Genomic DNA, 15,985 nt, shown 5'->3' with positions numbered 1-15,985 from the left:
GATCAACAAAGGAACACGAGTGCACGATGAAACGACGAGCAATCATCGTCCGTGGATGCGGAAGCTGTTTCAGTGATATTTAACGTTGGGAAAACGGTTCGAGTTCGAGTTGTCAGTGGGAACACTGTGGATTACGGGTTGGCACGAGCAGCGTTAGCCGCGGAGATGATTTCTACGCTCGGAATCACCCTCGAACGAGATCATCGATTCATCTTCCGGCATTTTCTCCCTTTGTCTCTTTAACCCTTTGCACTCGAAAGTTCTCCACTAGAAACATTTCACATTCTTCGATGGGATAGACGACATCATTTGGAACTAATTTAATGATAACAGATTAATTAAGCGACAAAGCTATCTAATTTACATATTCCCTGTAACAATACAAAGTTTAACTTAAAATACTAAATACTCAACATTCCAATATTCCAACATTAAATATTCAACTTCATAGTTTTGCTGCATCAAATCAAGTGCTGACTGAGAGTCACCTCTCGAGTGCAAAGGGTTAACACTCTTTTCCTATTTCTACATAATTAATTTATTATGTATTACATAGAATGTCTTATTTGTCACTCTTTTTAATTTCTATTCCATCGTGTCCATTGAAGACCGAGAACATTCGTAGCTGCACACCGCGAAAAGAATGTATCTCTTCGAACGCGCGGTTTCCCAGAGAAAATGCATTTTCAAAATGAATCTCCTTGGCAGGCGGATGAGTACTGGTTCTCGTTCGAGGTGCCTGTGTCGCGGCTGCTAGAAATGATCGTGCATGTGTCTTGTACCTACTTCGCGTTTTAATTTCGTCCGCTCCGCGAAAGTGTCTCTCGATGCAGCCCTTAAATCCGGGCGACCCGGTTTCGTTTTCCTTCTGCGTATGCTTTCATTTCTATTAATTTCCAGAGGATTCGGAATATTTACGAAAAATATTCCAACGATATCACGGACGATTTGGATTAATCTGTGATCGATTAAGGGGGTTCTACGAATATACAGTATCTTTCGTATGAGTCTTTCGAGATGTTGGTAGAGTCTATTGTCTTCTAACACGTTGAGTGCCGCGTAATTTCATAAAGAAAAATACTCGAAATGGAAAATGTATAATATTAAATCAATTGATTGAATTGCATTGTTATTATTGCAAGTTCATCTGGCTGAATGAATAGAAATGTTTTTAAATAATCATCTTTTAATTGAGTGAACTATCGTAATTCGATTTGATTGGGGGTCACCGGTGACCCCCATGGCAGTCAACCTGTTAAGAACAGGTTTCTCGAAACGTGCAGTTATATTATTGGTTCAACTCTTTGCACTCTGTAGGCTCTACGGCACCACTTAATTATTAAACAGTTCGATCAAGAGTGAAAAAACTACCCTATGATTATTGCATTTGCTGCACACAAATCTTTTCCTAAGAACAAACAGAAAATCTACGAGATGATATAATATATTTTCACATTCATCACGAGGACTAAAAATGTGTAGGAGTTGCTAGTAGATTGGAAAATCAGGTGGAGTGGGTTAAATTAAATCATTTCATAATTAAGGAAATTTAAGGATAGGATTCAGTTTAAAATGGAAGTGTATAAAATTGTACAAGTTCTTTCAATCATTCTTTGAATTTATTGTTAGTTCGTATCAGGACGAAGGATTGAATCGATACATTTATCGTCTTCTCCTTTTTCGCCAAAGAAAAGTCAATTATTTCTGCACGCAAGAAAAATTGTGCTAACAGCGTTGGAGGGTCCATTGAAATCTCTCGTAGCGGGTAATGTTTTCCAGCGAGTTCTCTTCGCGTGACAGTCCTCGCCAGGGAAAATTCCGTCGTTCGTCGCCTTGGTCACGCGACCGGTCCCATAGTATTTTAAATTAATTACGTTCGCGGGAACTCCTCCATTCAGCTCGACGTCAGGCCTCAGTGGAACTGAAGGAATTGAGTGCCACAAATTGCTTGAACTCCATTAGAGAACTCCTCTCTCGTTATGGTCTACTTTCCCGTTTTCATTGCATAACCTTTGAATATTTCTTAACTGGTAGTCGACATCAGGAAAATTCATGCTTTTATTAGTTGGAAATTTTAACGTTTGTACGTTTGAAAGATCGAAGCTTCGAAAATTTGAAAATTTGAATGTTTAAGTATTGAAACATTTGGGAGATTGAAGCTTTGGAAATTTGAACGTTTAAACGTTTGAAAGATGGATGTTTCGAAAACTTGGAAGCTTGAATGTTTAAACGTTTAAGCATTTGAAGGATTGAAGCTTTGAAAATTCGAATGTTTACACGTTTGCAAGATCGAAGCTTTAAAAATTTGAAATTTAGACGTTTGAAAGACCGAAGCTTCCAAAACTTGAAAACTTGAATGTTCAAACGTTTCAGCATTTGAAGGATCGAAGCTTTGAAAACTGGAACGTTTAAACGTTTGAATGATCGAAGCTTTGAACATTCCAACGTTTAAGCATTTGAAAGATTGAAGCTTAGAAAATTTGAAATTTAAACGTTTCAAAGATCGAAGCTTTGAACATTCGAACGTTTAAGCATTTGAAAGATCGACTCTTCGAAAACTTGAAAACTTGAATGTTCAAACGTTTAAGCATTTGAAAGATCGAAGCTTCGAAAACTTGAAAACTTGAATGTTCAAACGTTTAAGCATTTGAAGGATCGAAGCTTTGAAAATTGGAACGTTTAAACGTTTGAAGGATCGAAGCTTAGAAAATGAGAAATTTAAACGTTTGAAAGACCAAAGCTTCAAACATTCGAAACCTTGAACATTTGAAATACCCAAACATTCTAAACCAGAAATCCAAAAATCTATCAGTCAATCGCACAAATATCTCCAGAAGAGATAAAAATGAAAATCTCCCTCCTCTCTCCCATCCTGAAACATTCCGAACTCCTTTTCCAGTTGACCCTCGTGAACGTTTTACCTGTCGATCTTTGGACCCGTTAGGACACCTCCCGTTCTCGACCGATCGCTATCTCTTGGTCTTGGCGGGCTTGCGAGCGACCTTTGCCCTGTTCTTGCTGGTAGCCAGCTCCAAACCGCCCCTCGTCAGCTGATTGAAATCGATAATGGTGAGCCTCGGCTCGACGGGACGTCTCGACAGCGGCTGTACCCTGACGAGCGGTGCCCCGGGGCTCCGGAACCTGTAGCTCCGGTTCCTGCACCCGCCGACGCCCGTTCCACTTCCACTTCCGGTCCCAAGCTGGCTCATCCGCGTGCCGCTCATCGATCGGTAACCGCCGCTCGCCGGCGGCTCGGCCGCCTCCTCTTGGAAGTATCTGCCGCGAACCAGACCCGCGAATTAACACGTTAAGCGCCATGTCAGCCACTGCTGACTGACGCTTCTGAATGACTAAAAAACGATCGTAACGTACAAGACGACCGATGTGAAATAAAAATGTTTAATAAGGCAACTAAGTTGATAATAGTGTAACGCAAACGTTGCAACGCCGAACGATTTATAAGTATTCCTACTTTTCTTTGCTACAAAAGATAAACTCTATGGGGAAACGCTTAAGATTTTCGTGTCGCTTAACGTGTTAAATGTCTGTTAAGTCGCCGGCGCTGAATGCGTTGAAAAATGAAGTTGTAACCAATCGAGAAAACACGTTGAAATTGCAGGTTTGAGTGACGGTCCTCGACAAGTTTAATAAGGCAACTAAGTTGATAATAGTGCTAGTCAAACGCTAGATTTACGGAATCCTTTGATATTAACCCTTCCACGGGCAGCGCCGACTGCAATCGGCGCCCGCTTATCGAGCTACCGATACCAGCGCCGTCTGTGGTCGGTATCCGGATAATACCATTCGACTTTTTCCATTATTTGCATTAGAACTACCAGATGGGTGGAAATGACCCATTTCTGTTGATGTTTCCTTTTGCGATTATTGAACAGGTACGAATATCTCTTTGAGCAGTTACTAAAGAAGCTGATCAACCCTTCGCAATCGGGAGATGACACAGTCATCACTCGATTTGACGCAGTAATACTATAACATTTGATATTTAATATTATACCTCGTATAATGCATCAATTTGAGAAATATTCAAATGAAGTAGCTTTGTTCCTTAATATACTTGCGATTTCCTTTCGAGTTAAGAAATGTTAAATATTTCTAGTGAGAAACTTCCGGATGCAGAGGGTTAAGTAACGCCTGAGCTGAAATTTAAATCGAATCGAATCTTAATAAATCCACCTTTGTAGCTTTTGTAAAGAAATTCTGAAGAGTCAATTTAGGAGCTCGGTAGTTTTAGTTTAATTGAGAGAAATACTTGTTCGTTACTATGGGAAGACTAGCAGAGTACATCGGCAGAAATGATCGCGGGGAATCTCCCAATTCAATAATCATTGAAAATTTCAAAAAAATTTCGGAGTCGATCTTTAGATCAACGATTCCGCGAAGATCGAACGAAACGATCGTGAACCGCGCGATTATTCCGATCAAGCCGGGTCTAATCTGCGCAGAAGATTTTCCAGTTTTATTGATAGCGCGTCCGCCTGTCATTGTCCCGCGAGGAGCCAGTCGGGAAATAGGCTAGGGGAAAGAGACAAGTACTGGCCAGACAATGAAACACTCTAGCATTCTCTGGTAACGTGTAACGAGGGTGAGTCTCGCGTTTCCGTTCCCGGAATGCGAAATGGGACAGAAAGGTGTCCGACCCTCGGCTAGGAGTGCCGCGCGACGTAAGACAGTAACGTTCTGCCTTCGGATTCTCCGCGAGCCGATCGAAAATCCCGGAATTACGTGGAACTAGTGATTGAATATTAACCCTTTGAACTCTGTAGGCTCCGATATTGCACCAGGAATAATACTAAATATTTTAATGAATCTTAAAGGAACTACCCTAAAATCATTCGATTTTCCACGCATCCAAATTGTGCACTAAGAAGGGAAATAAATGATTGAAGAAATGTTGCATTTCTCATTTTCGCTAGGAATACTATAAAAATTAGTTGCAATTGTTGATAGATTACTAGATTAGTTAATATTCAATTACAAGGTTTATTAATTGCTTATTAACTGCTTCTTACGCATATCAACCCTTTGCGGTCGATTGTCGACATTTCGGCAGACCAAACTTCCATATTTGGAATACTAAGTCGGTGACAAATGATTTAGTTACTTGAACAGCAAGAGATGAACGCGAGGTTTCCAGTTTCTCTATCGTTTAAGGAAACAGTATACAATTTAGCTTCATCTACTTTTACATATTTCAAATTTTGCACTAAGAAGGAAGATAAAAGATCGAAGAAATATTGCATTTCTCATTTTCGTTAGGGATACTATAAAAACTAGTTGCAGTTGCTGATAGATTACAGAACCATCTGGAGTGCTAAGGGTTAAATTCTTCCGTTTCAGTTCAGAGACTGAATCGCGTTTTTTTATTTTCACATGGAGAAACATGCTAATTAATGGGATCGTTCTATTCTTCTATTTCTAAGTAGAGAAGGTGCAAATGAATTAAAAGGAAAAGAAGATAAATTCAGTAGCATTTTACATTTCGAAGTACTCAAATGGTGAATCCGATGAAACAGGCTTCAAGGATAGCAACAAAATGTTATACGTTACTCGTGAATGCTGGCAAGGTGCACAGGAGCCGGCGTCCTGGAGGTCCTCGGTCTAGGCTCCCTAGGAACCCGGTGTCTCGGTCGAGATTGCCGCGATTTCTTGCTGGACGGTTGGTCCGGAAGTCCAGCCGGGATTAGGCCCATCAGCTTGTAGTACTCCAAGAAGACGCGAGCCAGATTGCGACCTATTCTGTAATCTGTCGTTCTTGTCTAGTTAAGATCCTCCTAGATCCTTGCGAGATTTTACGATTGGAATCGAAGTTTAAAACGGTTGTTCCTAACACCTCGCGATCCGTTGACGCCTCTGAGTCGCCAATTGATTGGACGCAGCGAACTTATAAAGTTTGGTATTATTAAATATCGAAAGAAATTAGTTTCGTTCCTCAGCTTTTATGCAATTTCTTGTCAAGTTCGAAAGGATGTATCTCATTAGAAAATGTTGAGTATTGACTCGTTTAAATCCTATAGTTTAAGTTTTATTCTATTACATTTAGTTAATTCCCTGAATTGTGTCACAACCATTCAGAAAATAATAGATCCTTCTCTGAGAAATTTCGAAAGATAGACGCACTTTTAGAGTTCCTACAAACGAGTATACACGTCATCGTGAAGCTTGACACGATACTAATTCCTTCATGAATTCTTTATTCCTTCACGTAAACATGTAACTCTTCTTTGTTTCGCTTTGATCTTTCATTAAAATATACTCCACGTGCATTCGTCATTCGACGAGTACACGCTCCATTTTTCGATTTAATCGCGCGTAGAACGAGAGGTTTTTCCAACTAAATTCCTCAGGTAACTGATTAAGTAACACGAAGATGTCTGGGCTTTAACCCTTTGCGGACGAAGATTGTTGAAAGTATACAAAACCTTTAGCAAATTCTGGTAAATTAAACACCAAATGCTTAAACCATAGAGAATAAGGGAACTGCGTACTGATTTCTTGCTGTTCGAATAGTTAAATCATTTCTTCACAACTGGGTATTCCAAACGTGGAAGTTCGATCTCAGCAAAACGCCGACATTCGTCCGCGAAGGGTTAACTTTTACAGTCATTTTCCCTCGTGGGTTGATCGTCTGTCGTACGCGATACGAGAAGGATACAGCTTTCCTCGGTATACGGGAATATCCCGGGCGTGGTCTTCCTGTTGTACCCGTACATGGACACCTCGATGCTGTAGCAGTTGACGTGCTCCCTCAGCATCGAGCAGAGATAACGCCGCGCCGTGCCAGACTTGTGGGAGTCCTGGTTGTACATCGTGTTCCCGATTTCGTAGTCCTCGGCGTGTTGAGCCAGCAGCTTCGGTAGCACGATGTGTCTCTCGTACCTGAGGGGCTGGCCAGCCGTTGGTTAGGGGCAGCGCCATTCGCGAGTTCTGTAGGCTCAGAGGTAGAGATAGAGGAAACCGGTCGGAGTTACCTGTACACGTCGTCGTAGGTGTTCCCGTAGACGAACAGTCCGGTGGCGTTCGTGTGAGCGTGCAGGTCCAACACGCAGTCCAACGGGGTGCGAGAGTTCTTGTCCAGGCTCTTCAGCATCGGCTTGATGGCGACTAGGGCTGGGTGAAGCCAGTCGGAGATCTTGTTCCAGGCGCGATTCAGATCGGCGCCGAGGGCCGTGGATCTTGAACAGCGATCGGCACATCGCTATAGCTTCGCAACGAGTATTGTAGCGATATATTGTAGTATTGTCCGATATATTGTAGCGAGTGACGTTGGGTGGGACGAACGAATGGAAATGTATAATGTGAAAGATATATCATAGAGTGATTGTACAAAGTTTCGATATTATATAGAAGACTTCGTAGTTTGGTTGCATCGAGTGGAGTTAGTGACGCCTCTTCAAGTTTGAAGATAGAACCTGAGTTCTATGAAATCGGTATCAAAAGATATATATATTATTTTTTTTTAATATTTTAATTTTCTCAATTCTTGTTTTTTGGACTTAATTGGCTTCTGAGCGACTCAATTAATTTATAACCCTCGGAAGTTCACTGGGAGTACTCAATATTTTCCGATAAAATAAAATATACTGTATAATATAATATAGTATAATATTATATATTGGTCTAGGTTCTATTATATTATATTATATTGTATTATATTATATCGTATTATATTATATTATATTATATTATATTATATTGTATTACATTATATTATATTATATTATATTGTATTATATTATATTGTATTACATTATATTATATTATATTGTATTATATTATATTATATTATATTATATTATATTATATAGTATATTTTATCTTATCAGAAAATGTTGAATACTCCCAGCGAACTATCAAGCGCTATAGATTGAGTCGCTCAGAAGTCAATTAAGTCCAGAAGACAAGAATCGAGAAAATTAATATTCCTAGAGGACGAAGAAACGAGTAAATCCTTGAATAACCGAAAAGAATATTATTCCATTCCAATTTACAAAAACCAACTTAACCACGTTGGCTTCTGAGCGACTCAATTTACGACCCCCATGGGTAGGAGTTATATCCTGGCGGTTATACGTCTCCCCGTGAAGAATTCTCATGGTACTGACCTGTAATTACCGAGATAAACGCCGTCTGGGTTCACCATGGGGATGATCTTGAAGACAACGTAGTTCCTGAGGACTTGAGCAATGGGGTGGCAGCTGACCAGAAAGTCCATTAGACCCTGGCAGACGAAGGATGAGGGTGATTCACCCGGGTGGACTCTCGCGAGTATCACCACGACTTTCCTGGAACGCTCCTGAACGTCCTCCGGGTTCGAGGCGATCGTGATCAGCTCGATCTTCCGTTTCTGTATGGAGGTGGCTAGGGTTTCCCGTGTTGTACACGCGATCCTGGTGCAGAGGTTGTCCAGGTGCGCCAGGTAGCGGTTGTAGGAGTAGGGATACGTCAACGCGAACTGATAAACGTCTTCTTCTCGGTCGAACGAGAAGGCGAAGCTGAGAACGTAGTGGTTCTGGTGTTGGGCTGACTTGTAGTAGAAGACCTGTGTAGGAAGAAGGTTGCTATAAAGAGTAGAATCTGTCAGATAATTTATCAACGTCTTTCTGTGATGAATAAGAGCATAGACAGTGAAGTATTCAGCATTGAAAGGCTTCAATGACAATGTCACAGGAGCTGGATCTCGTTCGTCTATTTAATATTACAGAGCTAGAAGATTTATGTAGAAGGAAGGTTGCTATGAAGAGTAGAATCTGCCAAATAATTTATCAACATCTTTCTCTGATGAATGAGAGCATAGACAGTATTCAGCTTCGAAAGGCTTCAATGACAATGTCACAGGAGCTGCATCTCGTCTGTCTATTTAACATCATAGAGCTAGATCCATGTAGAAAGAAGGTTGCTATAAAGAGTAGAATCTACCAAATAATTTATCAACGTCTTTCTGTGATGAATCGCAGCGTAGACAGTATTCAGCATCGAAAGGCTTCAATGACAGTGTCACAGGAGCTAGATCTCGTTCGTCTATTTAATATCTCAGCGTTCTCGTTAGCTACCTAAGGATTGAAGTTCGAGTTTTCAGCTCTCGATTCGATTGCCTCTGAACCATCGATTACCGCGCTCTGACAGAGCCGCAGAAGGACACCAAGATCAGAATAGATTCCGATAACTCACTTGATCCCTGGGAATCCTCTGCCACTTGGACCTGGTGCTGCTCTTCACCAGTGGCGTCATTCCGTTCCGGAAGAGATTCGCGCTCTTCGAGATGTTGACGATGTTGAAGAGGACCCGTTGCTCCGCCTTCACGTTGTCCACGGTGAAATTGAACCACAGCCGCAGCCGGGGGTTACAGGTGTCCGGCCTGATGAACAGATCGTACTCAAACTCCGAGATAAGATCCACTCGGCCCAGGTTCCCCGTCTCGAACGAGGCGTCGAAGCAGATGTGACCTTTCTTCGCCTTCCCGCTGTGACCCGGCGGCCGCATTATCATCTTGTTCACGTTGCCCAGGCCGCCCTCCGTGTCGCTGTCCTCGCTGTCTGTAATCGTAGTCGAGTTTTCGCTTTCTTCCATAAACTGGCATCGAGAACCTTATTTCCCTATGAACTCTATCGCGATTCCTGATAAATTCCCTATACATGCAAACTCTATCAATCCATCATTACGCGGAGTCACGAAGAAAGCTTTCCATTAGACAAGCACGTTAGCTCTACATTCATCTACGCCATCCTACAAAACGCTGAACCAAATTCCCAAAGTTCAATTTCAATTCAACCTCGAAACCACTAGCACTCGAAGATATACAAAACAATCTCCTATGATACATCGAACCGAGAACATCCAAGAAATATTCCGAATATCCTAAACGTCCCGACATCCTCGATCGAGTTGCTCGATCGTTCGCGAAAGAAACGCTCGATCCCCGAAATGAAAAAGTCGTCGGACCGGCTCTTTGGTAGAGGCTGGTGTGTTCGAGAGGATCGCGGCCCTCGTTGTGGCCCATGGCGAGGAGGACACACGTCGGCTGATCCAGCGGGCAGAAGACGCGAGGATAGACTGACTCTAGGCGGCTGGTCTGCTCGGCCTATCGCCGGCGGGGTGTGGGCTCGGTCGCCTACGTGGATAACGGCGAAAACGAGCGCTCCGTGCCGTCGGATCGGGCACGTTACGGCTAATTCTCGTGTCGGATCTCGTGCGAGGAATCTCGGCTCCCGTGTTCGTGATTTCGCGCGGTTCTGGCCGCGCCACAGTCATGGAATCGCGGGCTGCCGGGAACGCTCGCGTGGCTGCCACGCGTCAGAGATCTCTGTTCGTGGCCCGTACCGACGGGCTAGCCGCGATCAACCGGCCTTCGGCGAGATCGTTATGCCGCCATCGTCGCGTCGATCGGATTTCAACGGAGTCTATTCTTAACCCTTTAACCGCGGGTCACGGGGAAACGAGATGCAAACGAATCGGCGCTCGTAGCAATGCGGCTGCGACCATTTTCTACGTGGAACGGGCGACTGCCAGTCGCCAGATTTGATGCGAAATTGTGAACTTTGTTTACCATTAACCCCTTGCCCTACAACAACGAGTGAGACTCGTGGTGAAGATTTTAAACATGATTCGACAAATATGTATATTACTCGGTTCATTCGAATTCAAAGTGAATATTATTCCCCTGTGATCAACTGTTATACTTAGAAGGAAATGTAGGCATGATATGTGCTTAGGATTTTTCTCGTTTTCCAATAAATTATTAATGATAAAGTAGCCGTATTGAGAAAGTTGAGAAAGAAATCATGGGCCAAAGGGTTAATCCTTAGCAGTCCTATGTTTGTATGCAACCTCTACCCGTTTTAACCATTTTTTCTATGTTCGTTTGTAGTATTACAGTTGTACCATTTAAAGATAACATTTCAATGACTCCCAAATATTCTTGAATAAATAGAGCGTTATATTAAGCTGTAATTGAATGAACTGATGTCGACGTGAATGCATCGATACGTGAAATATTGAAAGATAATAGATACATTTTGTTCTCTAATTTATGTGTGATTTCTTGAGAAATTAATCTGAAGAAAATCTTGTCTATATCTAATTCGGGAGTATCGAATATTTCAAGTGAAACACTTTCGAGTGCAAAGGTCTACAGAGGTTATTACTTGCTAGTTGACAATATGGCTTTCATTGAGATCTGGGAATGTTTTTACTTGCGAAGCTCTGTAACTTCGAGATCGAAGCCTAATATTTGTACTTCTTCTGTTTATAGGTAGAGTGACTAGGATTATACTTTGTCAACCATTTGTAATTGAAAAGATTAACAGGTTAGCGGTAGATAAAGTGTTAATACGCTCTTTGAAGAGTTACCTGTTTGAAGTAGAACCTTCGTAAAGCTTAAATGACTTTAAACAGTGAACTATGAGTTTGTAGTAGTGATTCTTTCGTTTGTGCTTGACCATAAGGAAGTTAAATTTATGTTTCAACAAAAAAATGAACCGTTTTCTAAGAAAATATACCGGTCCTAAGGATTAACCGGCAACGCGCAGTGGTTATCGGCGTGCCTCTCTAATCGCCGCGCGATCACGTGGGAACGATCGAATGCGCGCCGGCCTCGAAGCTGTTGCTTCTGGTCACGAAACGGTTTCGACGGAAAAGTTCCCCAGCGAAATGCTCGCGAACGGCCTCCGAAAGTTTCCGATACCGCCCGGTTGGAATAGTTGCTGGGTAGATACGCGTGGCGTTCCAGATTTCACCTGGAACTAGCGGGATTAATGTGGTCGACTGAGATTCAAAGATAGAGGGATACGAACGGACACAGAGATTCACGAGTATAGATCCAGAGACGAGTAACAGGAGGGTGTAAATAAACGAAATGAGTTGCAGGCATCAAGGAATACAAGCAGCAAATAACTCCACCGACAGAGTCACCTTTAACCCTTTGCACTCGGAAGTATTTCGCTGGAAACACTTAACACTAGGTTTACGGAACGCGTCAAATTGACGCATATTGGATTTTAGAAATATTATTTTGTAAATGTTTACGCCGATTTTGATTGATGCGATCATACTGACGTGTACCCCAATTACCTACTATCGAATCTCCAGTTTCCACAATCTAAAACGAGCGTCAATTCTTTTAGGAATAATAGAATGTAGTGTACAATAAATGCCCGTAAACCTAGTGTTAACGGTTTCTAACTATAAAGATGATATTTTTTAGAATGAACGCCAAAAAAATTGCAAGTGAATTGAGAGACAAAGGTTTTTTATCCGAATATTTCGTACACCGATGTATTATACACAGTTCAATATTAACCCTTTTAAACTATAAAATCTAATGGACTTTCTGGTGAAACTATAAAATTTGATATTTAATATTATACTTCGTATTAATGCATCAATTTGAGAAATACTGAAATAAAATAGCTTTGTTCCTCAATGTATGATTTCTCGCCGAGTCAGTTTCACAGAATATCGTCTTTATTTCATCAGAAAATGTAAAAATATTTCTAGAGAAAAACCTCCGAGTGCAAACGGTTAAATATTAAATTCTATAGTTTCACTGCATCGAATCAAGTGGTGACTGAGAGTCACCTCCCGAGTGCAGAGGGTTAATAATGATAATTGCCTAAAACTGTGAGTACGACGTCCAGATCACTTTAATTATTTCGTTACTGAGTGCTATTGGTATTAACCGAGAAATTCATTCTTCCGAACATTATCAGAGGAAAATTAAAGAAAGTCGTCTTATTCTTCAAATACTTCAGGAAAGTTGCTTCGGGTGTAAAGGCGACGATGAATGGAACGACGAGGCCAAAGATAATTAGAATCTCTAATTTCGAATGATTGGAACCTCTGTGAGCTGATGTTGATTAAATACCGACGCATCCCGAATTTTGTAAGCTTCTTCGATCTACCTCGGAAATAACCCGAGGACACTCTGTAGACTCTGAGCCTCGGATAGCGTCCAAACGCATTGACTCCGGCTTGAAATAGCAAAATATTCTCGTTGTTGTCGCGAAACAAGCAACCGAGAATATGTAGGGTAGTGTATTATTCAAGCGACACGTTGGCAACACACGTGGTTCCCAGGATGGTCGAGCACTCGCGAGACACGTCACGTTTCCATCGCGGACCTATGCAAGCGCGTCTCGTGGCGTACGGTTTTCCCCCTCGGTTTCCCCGTGCGTATGAAAAAACCATCGTCCGCTTCGAGCGTATCTAAATCCAGACGACCCGGCGCTTATTTCCATCATCGGTGTCCCCGTCATGACAATCGTAAATGATGTCTATAGCCGGCGACGCAGCGGTCGTGTCGGTTCGGCGGAAATGGGGGGTGGCTCGGGCCTGCTGCACCGGTCGCGCTGGTCCGCGGTCTATAGCAGTTTTACGTCAGGATCGCGCGCAATTCCATTATCAATGATTCACCGGCTGAAAGGGTGGAACACCCGCCGGCGGTGGCGGCAACCTTTGAACCTTGCGCGCGGATAGTCAATGTTAGTGACCGACAGTGACTCGTTTCCCGTTCAAAGGCGAACCGATTAGATATGTAATTCTGCCGGCTGCAGCGGCGACAGCGCGCGCTGGTCGAAATACTAGCTTGCCTCGGAAGTTTCTCTCGCTTTGTCAACGGTGGAACTATAGGGGAACTATAGAATCAATCGGTTTCACGAATTCGTCGAAATAAGCGACACGTTTCAGGAGTTATCGAGATTTCGAGCGAGTTACATTTTAGTTTGCCTGTTAGTAGATCGGTTCGGTTGAGAACTGCCTTAGTGCATCGGTTTGGTTCGGAATTTTTACAAATCTGCATTTTTCTCGTAATTATCATTTTGACCTATTTAGTTTGATTGATATATCTACGAACGTACCTGTCTACCATAGTTCCATCTCAAGATGGCCTCGAGTTAGAGGATGTTTCCTCGCGATTGCCGCTGACGAATCGAAACGAGATTGTTTTATTTGCGTACGAAGACCGGAAAACGGGAAGACTCGCGGGAAAGCGGAGGGAGAGGAAGGGTTGCGCTGCTCTAGAGCCGACGGTTGGCGAGAGCAATTAAAAGTGGGACTGAGAGGCCGGCCGGAAGAGAGTCCCTGAACAATCAACGTTGGGCGGAGGGGCGCGGAAGGGGGGACACAAGACGGGACACGCGACAATACACTAAGCTCGCGCTTAAACCGTTCGTTGCTCTGTTAGGAAGTAACTTCGGTCGTTAGACCCTCTCCTCCTCGGATGTTTCTTAACGAGGATCAGCGCCCCTCGCTTTGATCGAGCGTAATCCGAACTCGATGCGCAGCTTCTCTCGTTAATCTTATCCGATATTTTTAACGAGCCGCGGCCTCGCTCAGAGAAATCTTGTGGCATCTCCTGGAAGAAAGTAATTGGAGTTTCGAGGAGCGAGACGGGAACCGCGAATTCTCCCGCGGGACTGCGTGGGAGCCAACCGCTTAGCGACTTATCTTACGCGCGATCGCGATCGTACGCAGGAAAGCTACCGAAAATCTTCCCCTCGACGATCCTTCTATTCTACTTACTATATTATCACACCAGTATAACCACAGAAACGGAATACACTCACTATTCCATCGAAAACCGTTCGCAACCAAGTATTTCCGAGCCGAAAAGCCGCAGATGGCACACGCAATCATCGATCAACTGCCACTTCCCACTGGTTACCGTCGAATTAAAACGACCACGCTTCGCATTGAGCATACCGAACCAATCTACAATCTTCCTGCATGCCGTAACTCAAGAAAATTCACTCGCATCGCGACGAGGACACCGGCAACAGAGCGAAACGCGATGAAACACGCACAGCGCCGGCGAGAAAAATCGCCCGTGTTTGCCCCATTATTCGCTACCGGTTGATACCCCGGCGGAAATTATGTGTCCAAGGGTGACGGGAAGTTGCAGCGAACCTACCGGAAGCAATAGAGCGACGGTAGAGGCGGATTGCCGCGGGGGGAGAGGGAAAATGGCGATTCGCGCGGCTGTATCGTGACGGGGGCAACGGAGTTCCCGAGGAATCGCCCCCGGCAAATGTCAGGGTGCGCGGCGAGAACGATCGAGGACTGAGCAGGCATGATCCTCGCGTGACCCGGCGATCGATTCGCCGGATCGCCGGTCAGAGATCCATCGGAAACGACGTCGAGATGGATCGCGCGGATCACGCGGCGCCGGTACGTGTTAAGCTCGGCCGCGTTCTCGGTCACGGAAACGGCCGCTCCGCGTCCCGCCCCGCCCCAGCGCCCGATCGTCTAGTTACGGAACTCTCGAAGATGGATCGGGCATGTACGTACCAGTCTCCTCGGTGTCGGACATCGTCGTGAGAGGGCCGCGGCAGGACCGACTCGTCCCGGACCGGTCCACGAGGCAGCCGCAACTTGCCGGAGCCGGGCGACACCGGCCGGCTGGCTTCCCCGCCCCCGGCACCCGGGAAAAGCCCGGGTTTCCTTGGCATTGTTGAATCGATACCGCGTCGTACGCGCGTCCCCGCGGACGCCGCTTCTTTTCTACGACTCCGTTTTCGAAGGCAACCGCCTGCCGCCCCCGCGTCGCGCCTCGCGTGATCCGCGAGCTGCACTCGGGTTCGTTGCACCGTTCGCTGTTCGATTGCCGGAAGGAATTCGGCTCGACGGGATCGTTGTTGGTCTTTTTTTATTGTTCCCGTGATCCTCTTCTGGGGTTTATTTCGCGTTGCGGTGGTCCTCGATGACTGGAGCTTTTAACCCTTTGCACTCGGATGTTTTTCAATGGAAATATTCACTTTTTGACGAGATATAGGTGATATTGTTTGGAACTAGTTTAACGATAATTCATAGATAAATTAAGCAACAAAGGTGTATTTCGATATTTCACGTAACAATGCGAAGTTTAATTTGAAATATTAAATATTCAACTTCGTAGTTTTGTTGTATCGAATCAAGTGGTGACTGAGAGTCACCTCTCGAGTTCAAAGGGTTAAATCGCTCGAAAAGAATTAGT

The 15,985-nt window shown here is 43.9% G+C and overlaps 2 protein-coding genes across 3 annotated transcripts in view; one reads left to right on the top strand and one right to left on the bottom strand.

Annotated features, from left to right (window-relative positions):
- Window positions 1–15,985, top strand: part of LOC116429875 (ELAV-like protein 3) — a 95,857-nt gene that overhangs the window by 8,245 nt on the left and 71,627 nt on the right. The window lies entirely within an intron of this gene.
- Window positions 1,632–15,372, bottom strand: LOC116430006 (cytosolic carboxypeptidase 6). Its single transcript, XM_076364699.1, has 8 exons — window positions 15,301–15,372; window positions 9,190–9,554; window positions 8,124–8,560; window positions 6,990–7,193; window positions 6,674–6,897; window positions 5,569–5,764; window positions 2,922–3,276; window positions 1,632–1,921 (listed from the first exon to the last, which is right to left on the bottom strand). The coding sequence occupies exons 1-7, from the start codon at window positions 15,320–15,322 to the stop codon at window positions 2,970–2,972; spliced, it is 1,755 nt and encodes a 584-aa protein (XP_076220814.1). The 5' UTR covers window positions 15,323–15,372; the 3' UTR covers window positions 1,632–1,921; window positions 2,922–2,969.

The sequence above is a fragment of the Nomia melanderi genome, chromosome 2 (genome assembly GCF_051020985.1).
Source record: "Nomia melanderi isolate GNS246 chromosome 2, iyNomMela1, whole genome shotgun sequence".
Lineage (NCBI taxonomy): Eukaryota > Metazoa > Arthropoda > Insecta > Hymenoptera > Halictidae > Nomia > Nomia melanderi.
Note: the sequence above shows the minus strand (reverse complement) of the source record. Positions and strands in the feature narration are given on the sequence as shown.